Source organism: Sphaeramia orbicularis, chromosome 1, assembly GCF_902148855.1.
Source record: "Sphaeramia orbicularis chromosome 1, fSphaOr1.1, whole genome shotgun sequence".
NCBI classification, from domain to species: domain Eukaryota; kingdom Metazoa; phylum Chordata; class Actinopteri; order Kurtiformes; family Apogonidae; genus Sphaeramia; species Sphaeramia orbicularis.
The window spans coordinates 46,406,267-46,422,235 of NC_043957.1; the positions used below are offsets into that span (position 1 = coordinate 46,406,267).

At 34.9% G+C, this 15,969-nt stretch overlaps 1 protein-coding gene across 1 annotated transcript; it reads right to left on the bottom strand.

Moving 5' to 3' along the window:
- Positions 1 to 223: 223 nt before the first annotated feature.
- Positions 224 to 10,217, bottom strand: ppa2 (inorganic pyrophosphatase 2). Its single transcript, XM_030140044.1, has 12 exons — positions 9,956 to 10,217; positions 6,519 to 6,583; positions 5,744 to 5,788; positions 5,595 to 5,648; positions 4,775 to 4,894; positions 4,559 to 4,645; positions 3,586 to 3,712; positions 1,271 to 1,398; positions 1,043 to 1,128; positions 831 to 900; positions 691 to 730; positions 224 to 583 (listed from the first exon to the last, which is right to left on the bottom strand). Exons 1-12 carry the CDS (start codon positions 10,140 to 10,142, stop codon positions 561 to 563), a joined length of 1,032 nt encoding a protein of 343 aa, XP_029995904.1. The 5' UTR covers positions 10,143 to 10,217; the 3' UTR covers positions 224 to 560.
- Between the last annotated feature and the right edge of the window lie 5,752 nt (positions 10,218 to 15,969).

Genomic DNA, 15,969 nt, shown 5'->3' on the forward strand with positions numbered 1-15,969 from the left:
CGGGTGACAACTTCTCCCATTCTTCTTTAATAGTATCTTCCAGACTTTCTGGTAATAGTTTTGCTCATAGTCATTCTCTTCTTTCCATTATAAACAGTCTTTATGGACACTCCAACTATTTTTGAAATCTCCTTTGGTGTGACGAGTGCATTCAGCAAATCACACACTCTTTGACGTTTGCTTTTCTGATTACTCATATGGGCAAAAGTTTCTGAAAAGGTATGGATAATAGTGTTAGGTATGATTATGACATCAATATAGGTTTGGTTTCAAAACAACTGACGTAGTGCCTGCTGAGAAAAAACAACTAAATGTTCATTGTAAATTTTGCTTCCCCACCCTGTATTTCTCTCAAAAGTAGTGTTTCAATGGACAAATTAACAGGCTGCCTAATAATACACCCAATGGTTTACAGACATTATTGAATAGTAAGTGTAGATGGCACTTCACACAGCTGAGAACGTGAACGCAGCTGCATATAAAAGGTGCATCAGTAGATGTACGGCTTCTTCACATGAAATTAATGGGTTCTGTTTGGGCTTGAGGAGCTTCAGAATCACTCAGACAAAATGCCACTTGTCCACTGCAAATAAAAAAAAAAAAAAAGAGAATCCCATGAAAACACATAACGGAAGAAGCATATAAACATTACAGTCAAGTCATAGAATGAGTCAGAAATTATTTACTTACCATCTGGAGATACAGGATATGCACTCCCCAACACAGGGGCCTGGAAGTCAAATAACATACAATTACTCAACTTTGCTTTAATAAAGTCTTCTATGCTGATATTGAATTTTCCACACGTGCTGTGAAATGCAGGTTCTCACCGACTGAACCACATCCCTGGCCTTATCGCTGCTGCATTTGAAAGGGCTCTCACAGCAGGAGATATTTTGGCTGAACAAAAAGGGATTGATCGACCATAGAAATAGTCAGCCACAAATTCACAAAAACAGATTTAATAGTCATTTACACGATACGTATGTACCGTAAACCACAAATATATAATATACCATTGGTGTTCCCTCTATCAACCTACCATTCAATGTCTCCACCATCAGTCTGCCTCTGCACTAGTGCCCTCCAGTGCTCATGGGTGGACCTAATGATCTCAACTGCAAAGTCCTAAAAAGGACAAACGGCATCAGCGAAAGGACAAGAACTAATCCTAAAACTCCATTCAACTTTAGCCACTAAAAGCGGCCAACACCTCTTAATAAAGAGTCACATTTTATTTATTCATGCGGTTTTGTAGAGGCGATACTACCTTGTCTTTGAATTGTCCTTTGAATCCAAATTGGTTCTCAGGTTTTCCATCAGGCACTTTATATTTCCTAAACCAGTCGACAGTAGCTTCTAAATGGCCTGGCCGACTCTTGCGGACATCCTCAATACCTGAAGAAAACACAAACACAATGAATAGAAAGAGGAAGAACAGGGGACCCATTTACACTTGTTTAGCAATTATTCTTAAAAGTTTCTGTATTTCACTGGTCAACAATGATTTGCTACTTGGAGAGAAATACCAGATTTTGACCTAAACCAGGTATTTGGGCCTAAATTGGTATGCTCTAAATTTGAATTCACAGTTTCTCCTGCATGTCAGTGACAGCATATCACACCAGTGTTTTATTCAGATGGTTTTCAATACCCGAGAGAAAAAATTTCATGCAGTCCAAAGTGATGCAAAGCTGAAAGATGTAATTCTACTAGGACCCCAGATTGATGATCCCTCTCAAAGCTCAGCTCTGCCCCAAATTATCATCAACTAACTGAGGACATGATAAAACTAGAAAAGCAGTCGGAGAGCGAAGACCTCCGCCAAGGCAGATCAGCCCCCCGAGGATCACCACCAAAATTTTATTATTTGTTCCTCGTGCCAGTATCATTTCCTGAAAATTTCATCCAAATCTGTCCATAACTTTTTGAGTTATCTTGCTAACAGTCAAACAAACAAACAGACAAACTGGATATCACTAGATACCATATTTGGTTCCTTGCCCATAAGTGGCAAAAAAATATAGTATACAGGGTGGGGAAGCAAAATTTACAATGAACATTTAGTTGTTTTTTCTCAGCAGGCACTACGTCAATTGTTTTGAAACCAAACATATATTGATGTCATAATCATACCTAACACTATTATCCATACCTTTTCAGAAACTTTTGCCCATATGAGTAATCAGGAAAGCAAACGTCAAAGAGTGTGTGATTTGCTGAAAGCACTCGTCACACCAAAGGAGATTTCAAAAATAGTTGGAGTGTCCATAAAGACTGTTTATAATGGAAAGAAGAGAATGACTATGAGCAAAACTATTACCAGAAAGTCTGGAAGATACTATTAAAGAAGAATGGGAGAAGTTGTCACCCGAATATTTGAGGAACACTTGCGCAAGTTTCAGGAAGCGTGTGAAGGCAGTTATTGAGAAAGAAGGAGGACACATTGAATAAAAACATTTTCTATTATGTCAATTTTCTTGTGGCAAATAAATTCTCATGACTTTCAATCAACTAATTGGTCATACACTGTCTTTCAATCCCTGCCTCAAAATATTGTAAATTTTGCTTCCCCACCCTGTATATAAACTAGAAAAGCACTCGGACAGCGCAAACCTCCACCAAAGCAGATCAGCCCCCACCACCAAAATGTAATCATTTGTTCCTTGTGCCAGTATCAACATTTCCTGAAAATTTCATCCAAATCTGTCTGTAACGTTTTGAGTTATCTTGCTAACAGACAAAGAGACAGACAGACAAACCCCGATGAAAACATAACCTCTGCCGTTCCTTGGCGGAAGTAAATATATTAATGTACACTACCAGTCAAAAGTTTGGACTCACCTTCTCATTTAAATGGCATTAGATGGACCACAGATGGCCAACAAGTGCTCAGCATCACTGGGAACTCCTTCAAGACTTTTGGAAAACATTTCAGGTGACTACCTCATGAATCTCACCAAGAGAATGCCAAGAATGTGCAAAACAGTAATAAAAGCAAAATGTGTCTATTTTGAAGAATCTAAAATATAAAACATGCTTTGAGTTATGTCACACTTTTTTTTTTTTAAAACTACATAATTCCATATGCGTTCATTCATAGTTTTGATGCATTCAGTGAGAATCTACAATGTAAATAGTCATGAAAATTAAGAAAAACCAGGTGAGTCCAAACTTTTGACTGGCAGTGTATGGTTTGGAAAATCTTGCTCAAAATGTGTTTACTGCACTCACATCCCAATTTTAGTCCCACAGTTTGGGTGATGACCACTTTGAACTATTTCATCAACATATTTCTGAAATGGAGACCAGGTTGGAGACTGATGGTTTCTACAATGGGAAACTGTCACAACCCACCAGCAGTTTTGAGCCAAGCTGATAGGTACTGCTACTGGGGTTTACTCTCCAATGGGCTTTGTGTTCACATCTATACGTAAGTTGGACTAATTTTGCTCATATTATCTCCTAAATCTGACATATGTGCGTGATTTTTTTGGTTTACCACAATGAATACAAAATCCTTATGTCATGTACATCTTCTCGTGCCCACTACAAATCTGAAGACACGATCTGTGAAAAACCCACCATTTAGGTTTTTGGCATCTGGGTCCTCAGCATTGATAGCAATGACCTTCCAGTCCATCTCTCCCTCATCGATCATAGCCAAGATGCCGAGCACTTTCACCTGGATCACCTGACCTGGATAACACACCTAAAGAAATAAAGAAGCCCTCAAATTACTAAAAACTAAATGAGTGAAGCATGATAAGGAAATATACAGGGGGGGCGAAAAGTAACTAGGCATTAGAAATTGCTTATAGAATTTTTACTATCACTGAAGTCATGATGAAAACATTTTTGAAACAGACAGCACTAATGGGGGATTTCTTATGTTCTTATTTCTTATTCAAGGATTCAGAAGGTTCTTAAGTATATCCCAGATGATGTCCTTCAGAAGGTTGTTCATCTCATCCCTGGCCGTTTGAGGAAACTGGTTGATGCCGCCAGTGTTTACGTCGAAAAATAAAGATTTATTTTCATTTACCCTTGTAATAAAGGACATGTATGATTTGTTTCAATAACTTACTAATAGGACTATGGATTTTATAACCAATTTTAATGGCTAGTTACTTTTCACCCACCCTGTGTATGTACACTACCAGTCAAAAGTTTGGACTCACCTGGTTTTTCTTTATTTTCATGACTATTTACATTGTAGATTCTCACTGAATGCATCAAAACTATGAATGAACGCATATGGAATTATGTAGTTTTAAAAAAAAAAGTGTGACATAACTCAAAGCGTGTTTTATATTTTAGATTCTTCAAAATAGACACATGTTGCTTTTATTACTGTTTTGCACATTCTTGGCATTCTCTTGATGAGATTCATGAGGTAGTCACCTGAAATGTTTTCCAAAAGTCTTGAAGGAGTTCCCAGTGATGCTGAGCACTTGTTGGCCATCTGTGGTCCATCTCATGCCATTTAAATGAGAAGGTGAGTCCAAACTTTTGACTGGTAGTGTATATATATATATGTAATACTGTATATTATTACCTGGGTGCCGATGTCACAAACGTCAATAGGGTCGTTATCACCACAACACTTCGTGTCTTTGTCTGTGTGGTTGGGGTCCTCCCATGTCTTTTTCAAAAACAGTTGGGGATTTATTAAAATTATGCTCTGAAATCTGCTACACAATAATGCTGACAGTCACTATTCACTATAAATAAAGCTTAGAACATTATGGTAGATCATACACATTGTCCTCACCTGTGGGAGTGCTCCATAGTTCCAGATATAACCTTTATGAGGAAATATGTTGGCAACGTATCGGAGCTTGCCTTTCTTTACGTCTTGTTTGATGGGGTTTAGAGGTTCCTTTGTTGCAATCTGTGAATTAAAGCAGTTATGAAGGTGTACATTGAATTGTGGGTTTGTCTGGTTTTGTGAGTGTTAAATGAACTGTCTGTTCTGATATTTTGTACTTTTTAATCCATTAAGATGTAAGCTTTGCTTTAAAACAGCCTCTTAAAACTTGAGGGTTTTTCTGAAAAGCTTCAAAGAATGGTAAATATTCAAAAAGGTCAATAGGAAAAGGAAAAAACACGTAAACAGCAAACCATTTAAAGGTCAACTCATCAGAGTCTGTCTTAAAATGTACCTGGTCAAAAGCATTAAAACACACAAATATCGAACCCGTTTTTGAAGTTGAAAGCACTCAAATGTCACAACTGGTGTTAAAATGTTACACATGGTCTGAACTTGGGCTTAAATGTAAAAAAAAAAAACAAAAAAAACCATGCATCTGGTTTTGCTCTTTGCAGCTGAAACAGGTAATTTCCATGTTGTGGGACTAATAAAGCATTATCTTATCTTACATTTTATGCTAATTCTCTAATATTTACAACACAAACAGAAACATGAACTGAGCTTAGAAAACCAAATTCACAAAGAAGGAGCTTAAGAAAACATAGAGCTTAAAGCTGTTAACATTAGTGAACTGTTAACACGTTGTCAGGAATCATCAGCTTTAAAAAGTAACCTATCAATTATTTACAAAGTCAGATACTGATATCTTTCACCTACTTACCTCCATTTTAGCATTTGACCATCGAGGAACCTCCACCACCATGTTAAAGAGCAGCTACAATTACCAAAGAACATTATGTCAGTATATATTATATTTATTGTATTTTCAGAGCTAAATCTAATAAAACTATACTCAAAATGTGACAGCACCTCACTCTCAGGCTTCTTGGGCTTTTTAGCTGGTACATCATTGTCCTGGTGAGAAAAACAGAAATTGATTGTATGTTTTAAATGTCATTAAAGGGCTCATATTTTGCTAAACCCACTTTTATTAATCTTTGGTATATTTATTTGTGTATTTGGACCCTAATAGTTTGAAATATTTGAATTTGAACCCTCCAGGTGCTGCAAAACTATCTTTATATTCATTCCGGCAAAAATTGAGTCGATTTCAACAACCCATTTTAATTTCTGCTTAATTTGTTACATTTTATAACTAGTTACATCTCGCCATTTGCACAAATAAGGTCAAGACTTTGAATGAACATTTTTCTGAGTACAACATATTTGTTTATAGGCGGCAACAGCTGTAGTAAAAAATTTTAAATATGTTCAAACTTTGAGCCGATTACCTAAAAATATTCAGTTGTTGGTTGTATTAACACACACAAGTGACTGAACAGGACAGAACAGCACAGACAACAACCTGGAGGGGGTGGGGCGTGAAGTAGCTCATTTGCATTTAAAGGGCCAGCACTCAAAACAACCTTTCTGGTGTCATTACTCAGAAATAGGGTTGAAGATGAACCTGTGGAGTTTAATTATTGAAGAATTCAGACCTAAGCATAGCATTTACAGTTTATGTAGACCACAGGGAAATGTTTTAAAATGCAGAATTCCATTAAAAAAAAAAAAAAAAAAAAAAAAAAGCGAAATATCATCCCTTTAAATGTAATATTTATTCTGCAACCTTCAAAAAACTTACTTGTTCTGTCTCTGCTATGAGTGGAATATCATGGAATGGTGAAATGTATTTCCCTCCAGAGTTTTCTAGGTAGAAGAAACATGACATACAAGAAATGTTTATTAGAAACAAACCACTATTAAACATGCAAAATGATTCAACACAGCTGCAATACTGTAAACTGTATGTATACACTAGACACTGCATTTTTCAGATATGCATTTATACTTCTGTATTTTTATCTTGTGTACTGTGAGTGTAACTTCATTTCACAGTTTCTAAAGTGATACCAACAAAATGAGGTGGGCTTGGAGACAAAACAATAATGCTACCATTTTTTTTATTTTGCAATATTGACATTATTGGTTAAATCATAAATGCGTGATATGAAACAAAATAGAATCTATTTTTTTTCCAGTGTTAGGCATAACTTATCATTTTACAGATAAAGATAAAACATGGCTCAAAATCTGTCCTTTGTTTATATTATTTATATTTATTATATATATTATATTTATTTATTTATTTTGTATATTCCATATATAACCAGAGAAACACATTCACAAAGAATACATTATATTTTTATTGATGAATGGTGTTCAGTGGAATAATCTTGATTTTGCGAGTCATTCATTTTACCTTTTTCACTATTTTTAAAAAGCAAAACCTGGATAAACTGGATTAATTCAGCTCTAAAAATGACTGATTTTGACCTGATATGAACATTTTTACTGAGATAGTTTTTTTTTTTTCCATCTTGCCCAGTCCCAAATTGAAGATACAGTATGAAAAAGGGTATGTTACATAAAATATGTGCTATCCCAGTATCAATGCGGCATTGCAAGGGGACTTCATTGGAGAGGATGATGAGATACGGTAAAATAATAATAATAATAATAATAATAATAATAATAATAATAATAATAATAATAATAATAATAATAATAATAATAGCTTTATTTATATGGCTCCTTTTAAAACAAAGTTTACAAAGTGCTTTGACAGACAAAGCAGAGGGCACAACAGCAGGATACAAGATGCAAGTAAAAACACTAAAACAGAAGCAACACAATAAGAGAGATGTGTACAACAAATGCACTTTGAAAAAATTAAGTGAATCGGAGTAACGAGGGCAGGGATAATGTAACATGATGCTGTCAAATCAAGGCAAAAATGAAGAAATGAGATAAAGCAACATCATGTATGACAATATAAGTGAATAATCAAACAGGATAAAATTCAAATTTAAAAAATTAAAATTAAAAATGAAAAGGGACAAACATCACATAAAAGCAAGTTTATAAAAATGTGTTTTTATATTAGAAAGAGTTAGATTTTTTTTTTTTTTTTGCAACTGATGCATTGTCAGTCAAACCATTATATCCACCTTACTTTCACCCCATCCTTTGTTCCTGTTGGTTGTTTATACAAAAACACCAGCATTATCAGGCAAAATACACTTACGTAATCTCGGAGGGGCAGGAGTATGTTTGAATATTTGGTAAATATTACTTTGCTGTCATTAGATTAGATGTCTATCATATTTTCTGAAAGGTCTATATATGTAGATCGGCTAAAATTTCCTTAGGGGGTCAAATGAGTGGCATTTTTGTCAAAAAAAAAAAAAAGTTGTAAGAAATGCATAGAACTGTGTTGAAATAATGCTAATACATTTGTGCACAGACTACTGACATTATTTGAAAGTGGAAGCAATATTTTCAAAAATATTGGATTTTGAATAGCACGTGAAAACTTTTGCTGGTGGACGGACGTGACATTACCCATGATGCTCTGGTCAGTACCAGTACTTTATTAGGAATAAACTTATATACTTACTATTGCTAATTCTCCTCTTATTCATAAATGTTAGTATTGTGGATCTAAAACAATAACAGCTGACACAAAAACACAAAATGTGGCAGTGGACGGATGTGACATGGTTGTTACAGATCCCATCATACTGATGCTCGGCAGCCATGTCACCGTTTACACTAATGATCCCTGTGCAAAAACTAGGATCAGAATTATTTATTGTATAGTTTATCATCATACTAAAGAGTAAATAACAATATAGAATTGTGATTTCTTTATAAAAATGCTTATTATTAGAAAACTGTTGATTTAAAAAGTGACGTGTGACATTCTTAATGTATGTACAGGGTGGGGAAGCAAAATTTACAATATTTTGACGCAGGGATTGAAAGACAGTGTATGACCAATTAGTTTATTGAAAGTCACGAGAATTTATTTGCCACAAGAAAATTTACTTAATAGGAAATGTTTTTATTCTATGTGTCCTCCTTCTTTCTCAATAACTGCCTTCACACGCTTCCTGAAACTTGCGCAAGTGTTCCTCAAATATTCGGGTGACAACTTCTCCCATTTTTCTTTAATAGTATCTTCCAGACTTTGTCGTAATAGTTTTGCTCATAGTCATTCTCTTCTTTCCATTATAAACAGTCTTTATGGACACTCCAAATATTTTTGAAATCTCCTTTGGTGTGACGAGTGCATTCAGCAAATCACACACTCTTTGACGTTTGCTTTCCTGATTACTCATATGGGCAAAAGTTTCTGAAAAGGTATGGATAATAGTGTTAGGTATGACTATGACATCAATATACTGTATGTTTGGTTTCAAAACAACTGACGTAGTGCCTGCTGAGAAAAAACAACTAAATGTTCATTGTAAATTTTGCTTCCCCACCCTGTATTGGCGTAACATAAGCAGGATGGATCAGCACCATACTCCATATTGCAACCTGTAAAAATAAAACGTGATATGTAGGATAGAATCTAACAAGAAAAATCCGGGAATCTAAAAGAATAGAATGTTTTTCAGGTAAATTCAATTAAAATATAACTTGGCCATTTGTGACATGAAAATATAGCATTAATTGTGATGAAATTGGACATTTTTGAGCTGAAAACATAGTTCATATGACCATCAACATATTGCAACAGAACTGAAATCCTGTAAAACTGCATCACTTAAATTGATTTCTTATGCACAAAGACATAAATAAGACCTCTAAGCAAATTTTAGCCCAGATGTGTTATCACAACATGTGCCACATTTGTCTGGTGTAGTGTATAGTAAGAGCTGTGCTGCTGATAGTGGGCCTGTCAGGTTTTTATTGTCACTAGAGATGTTGATGCGTAAATACTCCACGTGACCAGTCAACAGGAAGTGAAATCACCCTGAGTATGACACAGAAGCCTGAACCATGCTTTCAGCCTTAAAAACAGCTTCATCCTGCAAACCTGAGGCCATCACTGCAGAGCTTTAGGAGCTGCGTGGAACAATGTTGCATTCACGAACACTCCGTAATTGTACCTTAAAGGTCACGTGTTACTTTGCCTTGAGGTCAAACTACGTTCAGGTCAAACACGTTGTGAGACCATTACACGGTAAAATGCCGGAGACGCATTGGTTTGTCCCAGAGTGATAAACTTACTAAAATAAATCCGGTAGTCAGGAGAATTCGGGTGTCCTCTCTCCTCAGTTTGATAGTGCATCGTTTTTCTCAAATGCAGTTGAAATGCAGCTGCTGCTTGTGTGACGGATTTGTTACGAAAAGCGGGAAGTGCACGGAAATGTGTGACCGAACACCCGAAAGCACAGCACTGTAGCAGCGGTCTCATTATAGACACTTCTCCCCTCTTCGGTTCCTGCTTCCCGTCCTCCTCCGCTGCCACATCCACTGTCCGTAAACGCTACCGGATTCAGCCATACCGCTTCCGGCCTGGGACCTTCAAAATAAAAGTTGAGATGTAACCATAGCAACCTTTGACTGGGAGCAATACAGAAATGTTGTATTATAAAACGTGTGTTAAGATTAAGTCATAGTAGGTAGGGTCTTAGACAAGGGGTGTCAAACTCATTTTGCATTCAGCCTTTCTTTATGGAAAACTGACTGCCTGCTCCACCTCATCCACCCTCATCTACCTTCTCTCATGTGTTTTCTTTTTCCGTATCTTGTCTCTACCTTTTTGCATGAGTATTTGTTTGTTGTTTGCCCTTTAGTATTAACTCTGTATCTGTTTTACCCCTTTGCTGTGTGTTCGTCCCTTGGCTGTTTTTTGTAAAGCGTCTTTGAGTACTTAGAAAAGCACTGTAAAACAAACAATGTATTATTATTATTATTATTATTATTATTATTATTATTATTATGATTATTATTATTATTATTATTATTATTATTATTATTGTTATTATTATTATTATTATTATCCATCCATTATCCACCGCTTATCCGGGGCCGGGTCGCGGAGGTAACAGTCTAAGCAGGGATGCCCAGACTTCCCTCTCCCCAGACACCTCCTCCATATTATTATTATTATTATTATTATTATTATTATTATTATTATTATTATTATTATTATTATTATTATTATTAAAGTAATAGCATCATAACCTATAAATAATTACTTTTTTGCTTTGTTTAATTGCAATTAAAAGCATTTAATTATGAAAATATTTACATTTACAAACTATCCTTGGACAAAAAACATGTGAATAACCTAAAAAAAACTGAAATTTCTAAGAAAAATAAGTACAGTAACAATATTATACCTCAGCTTATCATTGATATGTGTGCATTACGCACAATGTTACACAAATATTTGGTAACAACTATAATATTGCTAAAAAAAAAAAACAAAAAAAAAAAACAAAAAAAAAAACAAGAGTTTGGAACTAAAATAAGAACAATTTCTCATTCAATTTCTAATTTGCCCAGGTTATTGCTCCTCTTGGGAGTTCTTCGAGGTTCAGCTAGACTAGTTTTGCTTCAAAAGAGCAAAACTAGTCCAGTTGAACCTAGAAACTAGAAAAATGGAGTTGTCACTGTTTATAGCAGTATTTTTCAACCATGGGGTCGGGACCCCACGTGGGGTTGCCTGGAATTTGAATGGGGTCACCTGAAATTTCTAATAATTGATTAAAAAAAAAAACCCAGAACAAAACAAAGCAACAACTTACTAATAAAAAATATATAGTGAGTTGACAGAGACAATCCCAATCCATACAAGACATGACAAACTGTGAAGCTGAAACTGAAGCACTGTGGTACTGTTTATCTTTCGAATGTTCATTGTGGTCAGTTTCAGATGCTGCAGCTCTTTCATCATTCATAGTTTGAGTTATTGTTTGTTCAGTATTAACTGTCAGCCTTGTAAATCCAAGCTGGACTGAATGTACATATCCTGACCAAGGAAAAAGAAATTCTCACTTTGTGCAGTAATCTACACCTGGCTTTTCTGCCTCTGTCCATAATAATATACATTATAAAACCTAAATGTCGTCTAAAATTAACCTTTATTTGCAACATAGTATAGCAAACTATTACGTGATCAAAAACTAATTTTAGCAAAGAAAATGTCTCTGTTTTGAATGTCTGGGGTCACCAGAAATTTGTGGTGTTAAAATGGGGTCATGGGCCAAAAAAGGTTGGGAACCACTGGTTTATAGGTCACTATGCTATTATTTTACGTTAGATCATATTAGCCTGTATGTGGAACCTGAACTAAAATCAGCTTCACATCCTTGATTGTTAATATCTTCAGTGTATTTTTGCATCTCCCAAATTCATCCCACAGGCCAGATTGAACCTTTTGTTGGGCCACACGTTTGAGACCCCTGCTCTAAGAGAAACATAGCTTTTATTATGGCTTTATATATCGTGGTGTTTATTAGCTAATAGCACTATTAATATTAGCGAGCTGTCATAATTCATGGCTAGAGGGCAGTACCTACAACAACTGTCAGCAGAGACCTAATTTTCTGATAAGTTTTTGCTTTTAAAGGTTAGGTTACAGGTTAACTCATTTTATCATTCCCATGAAGAAATTTGGACTCTGTAGTTTAACCATTCTAATACACACAAAGTACCTAGCATTAGCAATTAGCATTAGCACATAGCACATGAAGAGCAGTGAGCTACCATTGAAGGAGCTCAGGGATCAAATACCACCTGAATTCAAATATACTGAAAGGTAGTTGTGGAATTTCTACCCAATGATGCGACTAAAAACTACCAAACGCTGCAGCATTAAATAAAGAGTGTGTGTATTCAAACCACTTCTGTTTATGTTGAACACATAGTCACATGGTAGCACAATAAAACTAAGCAATTCCTTCATAATCTGTCTAAAAAAGTGATTGTTGTAATGGAATTGTATAACATCTCACCAGTGTAAAACATTTGGCCTTTAAAATCAAGTATATTTTTTATCTGTATGTGAATAAAGTTTACAAAAAGATACAAAAGTAAAATCAGGATTTATTAATTCTTTGGGCTGCAGGAAAGATGCAATTGGCGGTTACCACCTTTGTCTTAATAGTAGACCATGTAAACCACAGGTGTCAAACATGAGGCCCGGGGGCCAAATCCGGCCCGCCAAAGGGTCCAGTCCGGCCCTTGGGATGAATTTGTGAAATGCAAAAATTACACAAGATATTAACAATCCTTTTAGTTCAGGTTCCACGTCCGACCAATTCAATCTCAGATGGGTCAGACCAGTAAAATACTATCATAACAATATCGAAATAATGACAACTACAAATGTTTCTCTTTGTAAATGTAAATATTTCCATGTATTTCCACTAAAACAAAGTATAATTTCACAAAAAAATGTAAATAACCTGAACAAATATGAACAACCTGAAATTTCTTAAGAGAAGTAAGTACAATTTTAACAATATTCTGTCTGTTTTTACATGTTTTGTGTAGTTGTAAGTTATAATGTACATGTGTAAATGATAAACTGAGGCAGAATATTGTTAAAATTACGCTTATTTTTTTTCAGTTTTTCATGTTATTCACATCTTTTGAAAGGAAAGTTCGGAAATGTAAACCTTTTCATAATATAAATTTACTTTTCACTCTAAATCACAGAGAAAAGTTTGGAGCTGACATTATTTATATATTAATATAGTGTTGATCCATAATGCACATGTATAAATGATGTGTTGAGGCAGAATATTGTTAAAATTGCACTTATTTTTCTTAAGAAATTTCAGTTTTTTCAGGTTATTCACTTTTTTTTTTTTTTATTTGGATAGTTTATACAAGTAAGTATTTTCATAATTTAATGTTTTTTTGGAGTTGTCATTATTTATATATTATTATGTTATTATTTTACTGGTTCGGCCCACTTCAGATCAAATTTAGCTGAATGTGGCCCCTGGACTAAAATGAGTTTGACACCCCTGATGTAAGCAATCAATGCTCCTACTTTTATTTTGACAAAGTTTTTGTAACAGGAAGTTAAAAATGAACTATTCTTCCAATGTGTGGTTTTTGTGAAGTAGTTTAGTTTTACTGCCACCTAGCTTGGAACAAAGATACATAGGGTTTAATGTATTTAAGCCATTTTACATTGATTTCCTGGAGATTTCGCCTTCTCTTGTCTATAACTGCATGTTTAACCCTAATCCTAACCTTAAAAACAAACATTCATGAGTGTTTTATGTCTCTGCTAAATGAGAAACACATGAATATACACCTTGTATGAACCATAGCTGCAATATATGGACAAAAATATTGGGACACATTGAATTCAGGTGTTTCTTTTCTAACAGGGGTCTGGCATACAAAACAATACTGACAAATGTCATAATATAGTTTTATATTATGATAAATATCATTGCATTACGTTTTGTTTAAATTGTTATCTTTGCTTCCAAAATGCCTCAGTGATGGTTTTTACTTAATTTCTCTCAACATTGTTTTTTTTTTTTTTTTTTTTAATCTATGACTACGATTTTAAATGTTCTACCTCCAAATTTCTAAAACATTTTTCACACTCTGACTGTAAATAATAATAATTTACTGCCACACCTACTTTCTTCATATCTCACTTATGAAGTAAAATTTCACATTCAGCTGTTCAAAAATGTTGATGTTTATAAACTATATGGACAAAAATATTGGGACATATTGAATTCAGGTGTTTCTTTTCCAACAGGGGTCTGGGATACAAAACAATACTGACAAATGTCATAATATAGTTTTATATTATGATAAATATTATTGCATTGCATTTTGTTTAAATTATCTTTGCATCCAAAATGCCTCAGAGATGGGTTTTTACTTAATTTCTCTCAACATTTTTTTTTTTTTTTTAAATCTATGACTACGATTTTAAATGTTCTACCTCCAAATTTCTAAAACATTTTTCACGCTCTGACTGTAAATAATAATAATTTACTGACACAACTACTTTCTTCACATCTCACTTACAAAGTAAAATCTCGTATTCATCTGTTCGAAAATGTTGATGTTTATAAACTATATGGACAAAAATATTGGGATATATTATGGCTACAGCTTGTAAGATGTCCTGTTTATACCCATTTGAAATATAAACATCAATATCAGACTCCTGTTGGAATAGAAACCCTAGATAGCAAAATCATTATGACTTAAATCTGGCCCAAAACTGACATGACATTTTGGCAAAGTTCTGGGTGGATGTATGGGCCCTAAAATGGCCCAAAATAGGCAAGCCAAAATCAAACCAGAAGGAAGCCAAAATTCACCAAAAACTAATTGCGGACTTCCAAAATATAGCCATGATTGTCCCAGAAAAGCCCCAAATCCCCATAATCCAGCCAAAAAGTAGCCAAAACTGACCCAAAGAGAGGCCAAAAGGAGGCCAGAATTCACCCAAAATTTGTGTTGATCATGCTTTTAAAATTAAATGGGGTTTTCTTCTGGGTAGAAATTCCCGCTCTTTGCGCAGTGTTTTGGCTTTACAGAAATATGCCAAAACACAACCAAAACACATCCATATATGGAATAAGATGTTGCTGCTCTTTAGTCAATCTTCTGGTTTGCCATAAACATGCCATACCATCCCTATACTTGATCCTGCTCTTTACCCAGTCTTTTGGTTAACCACACATATGCCATAACTCAGCCATATACTGCTGGTGCCTCCATATCTATTATGGATAACCTTAAGCCTAAAGGTTTTCATAATGCCAAAAGAAAGCCAAAAATTCCAAATGTATGCCATAATACTGCCAAAATATTTGCTATCTGGGACACCTCCATTCAGCGTGTCCAAATACTTTTGTCCATATAGTGTGTATCTATCACTATCAATACAGGGTTGACTGCTCCATGTTCAAAGGGCAAGCGTAATAATAATTGTCTCGGTGTGACAACTGGAGCCAACTTCCATGAAGGCCTCTGTGCCTTTTGCTTTAATGTCCCACAGCATTTGCTTTAACAGCCTGAAGGTAATGGATTTGACGGCGCTAATCTTCACAATACGTCATAAGTCAGATCAAAGTCCATATGTATCCATTGTGCCATAAACAAACACCCACCGCCGCTGCCTTGTTCTGTCTCTTTTATGTTGTATAGGTTGGATGTCTGATCAAACAAATGACACACACAGGCTATCAGCAGGAGCCATAAAAAAAGTGGTTTATTAAAAAAGTGTACGCTTGCCTTTTACA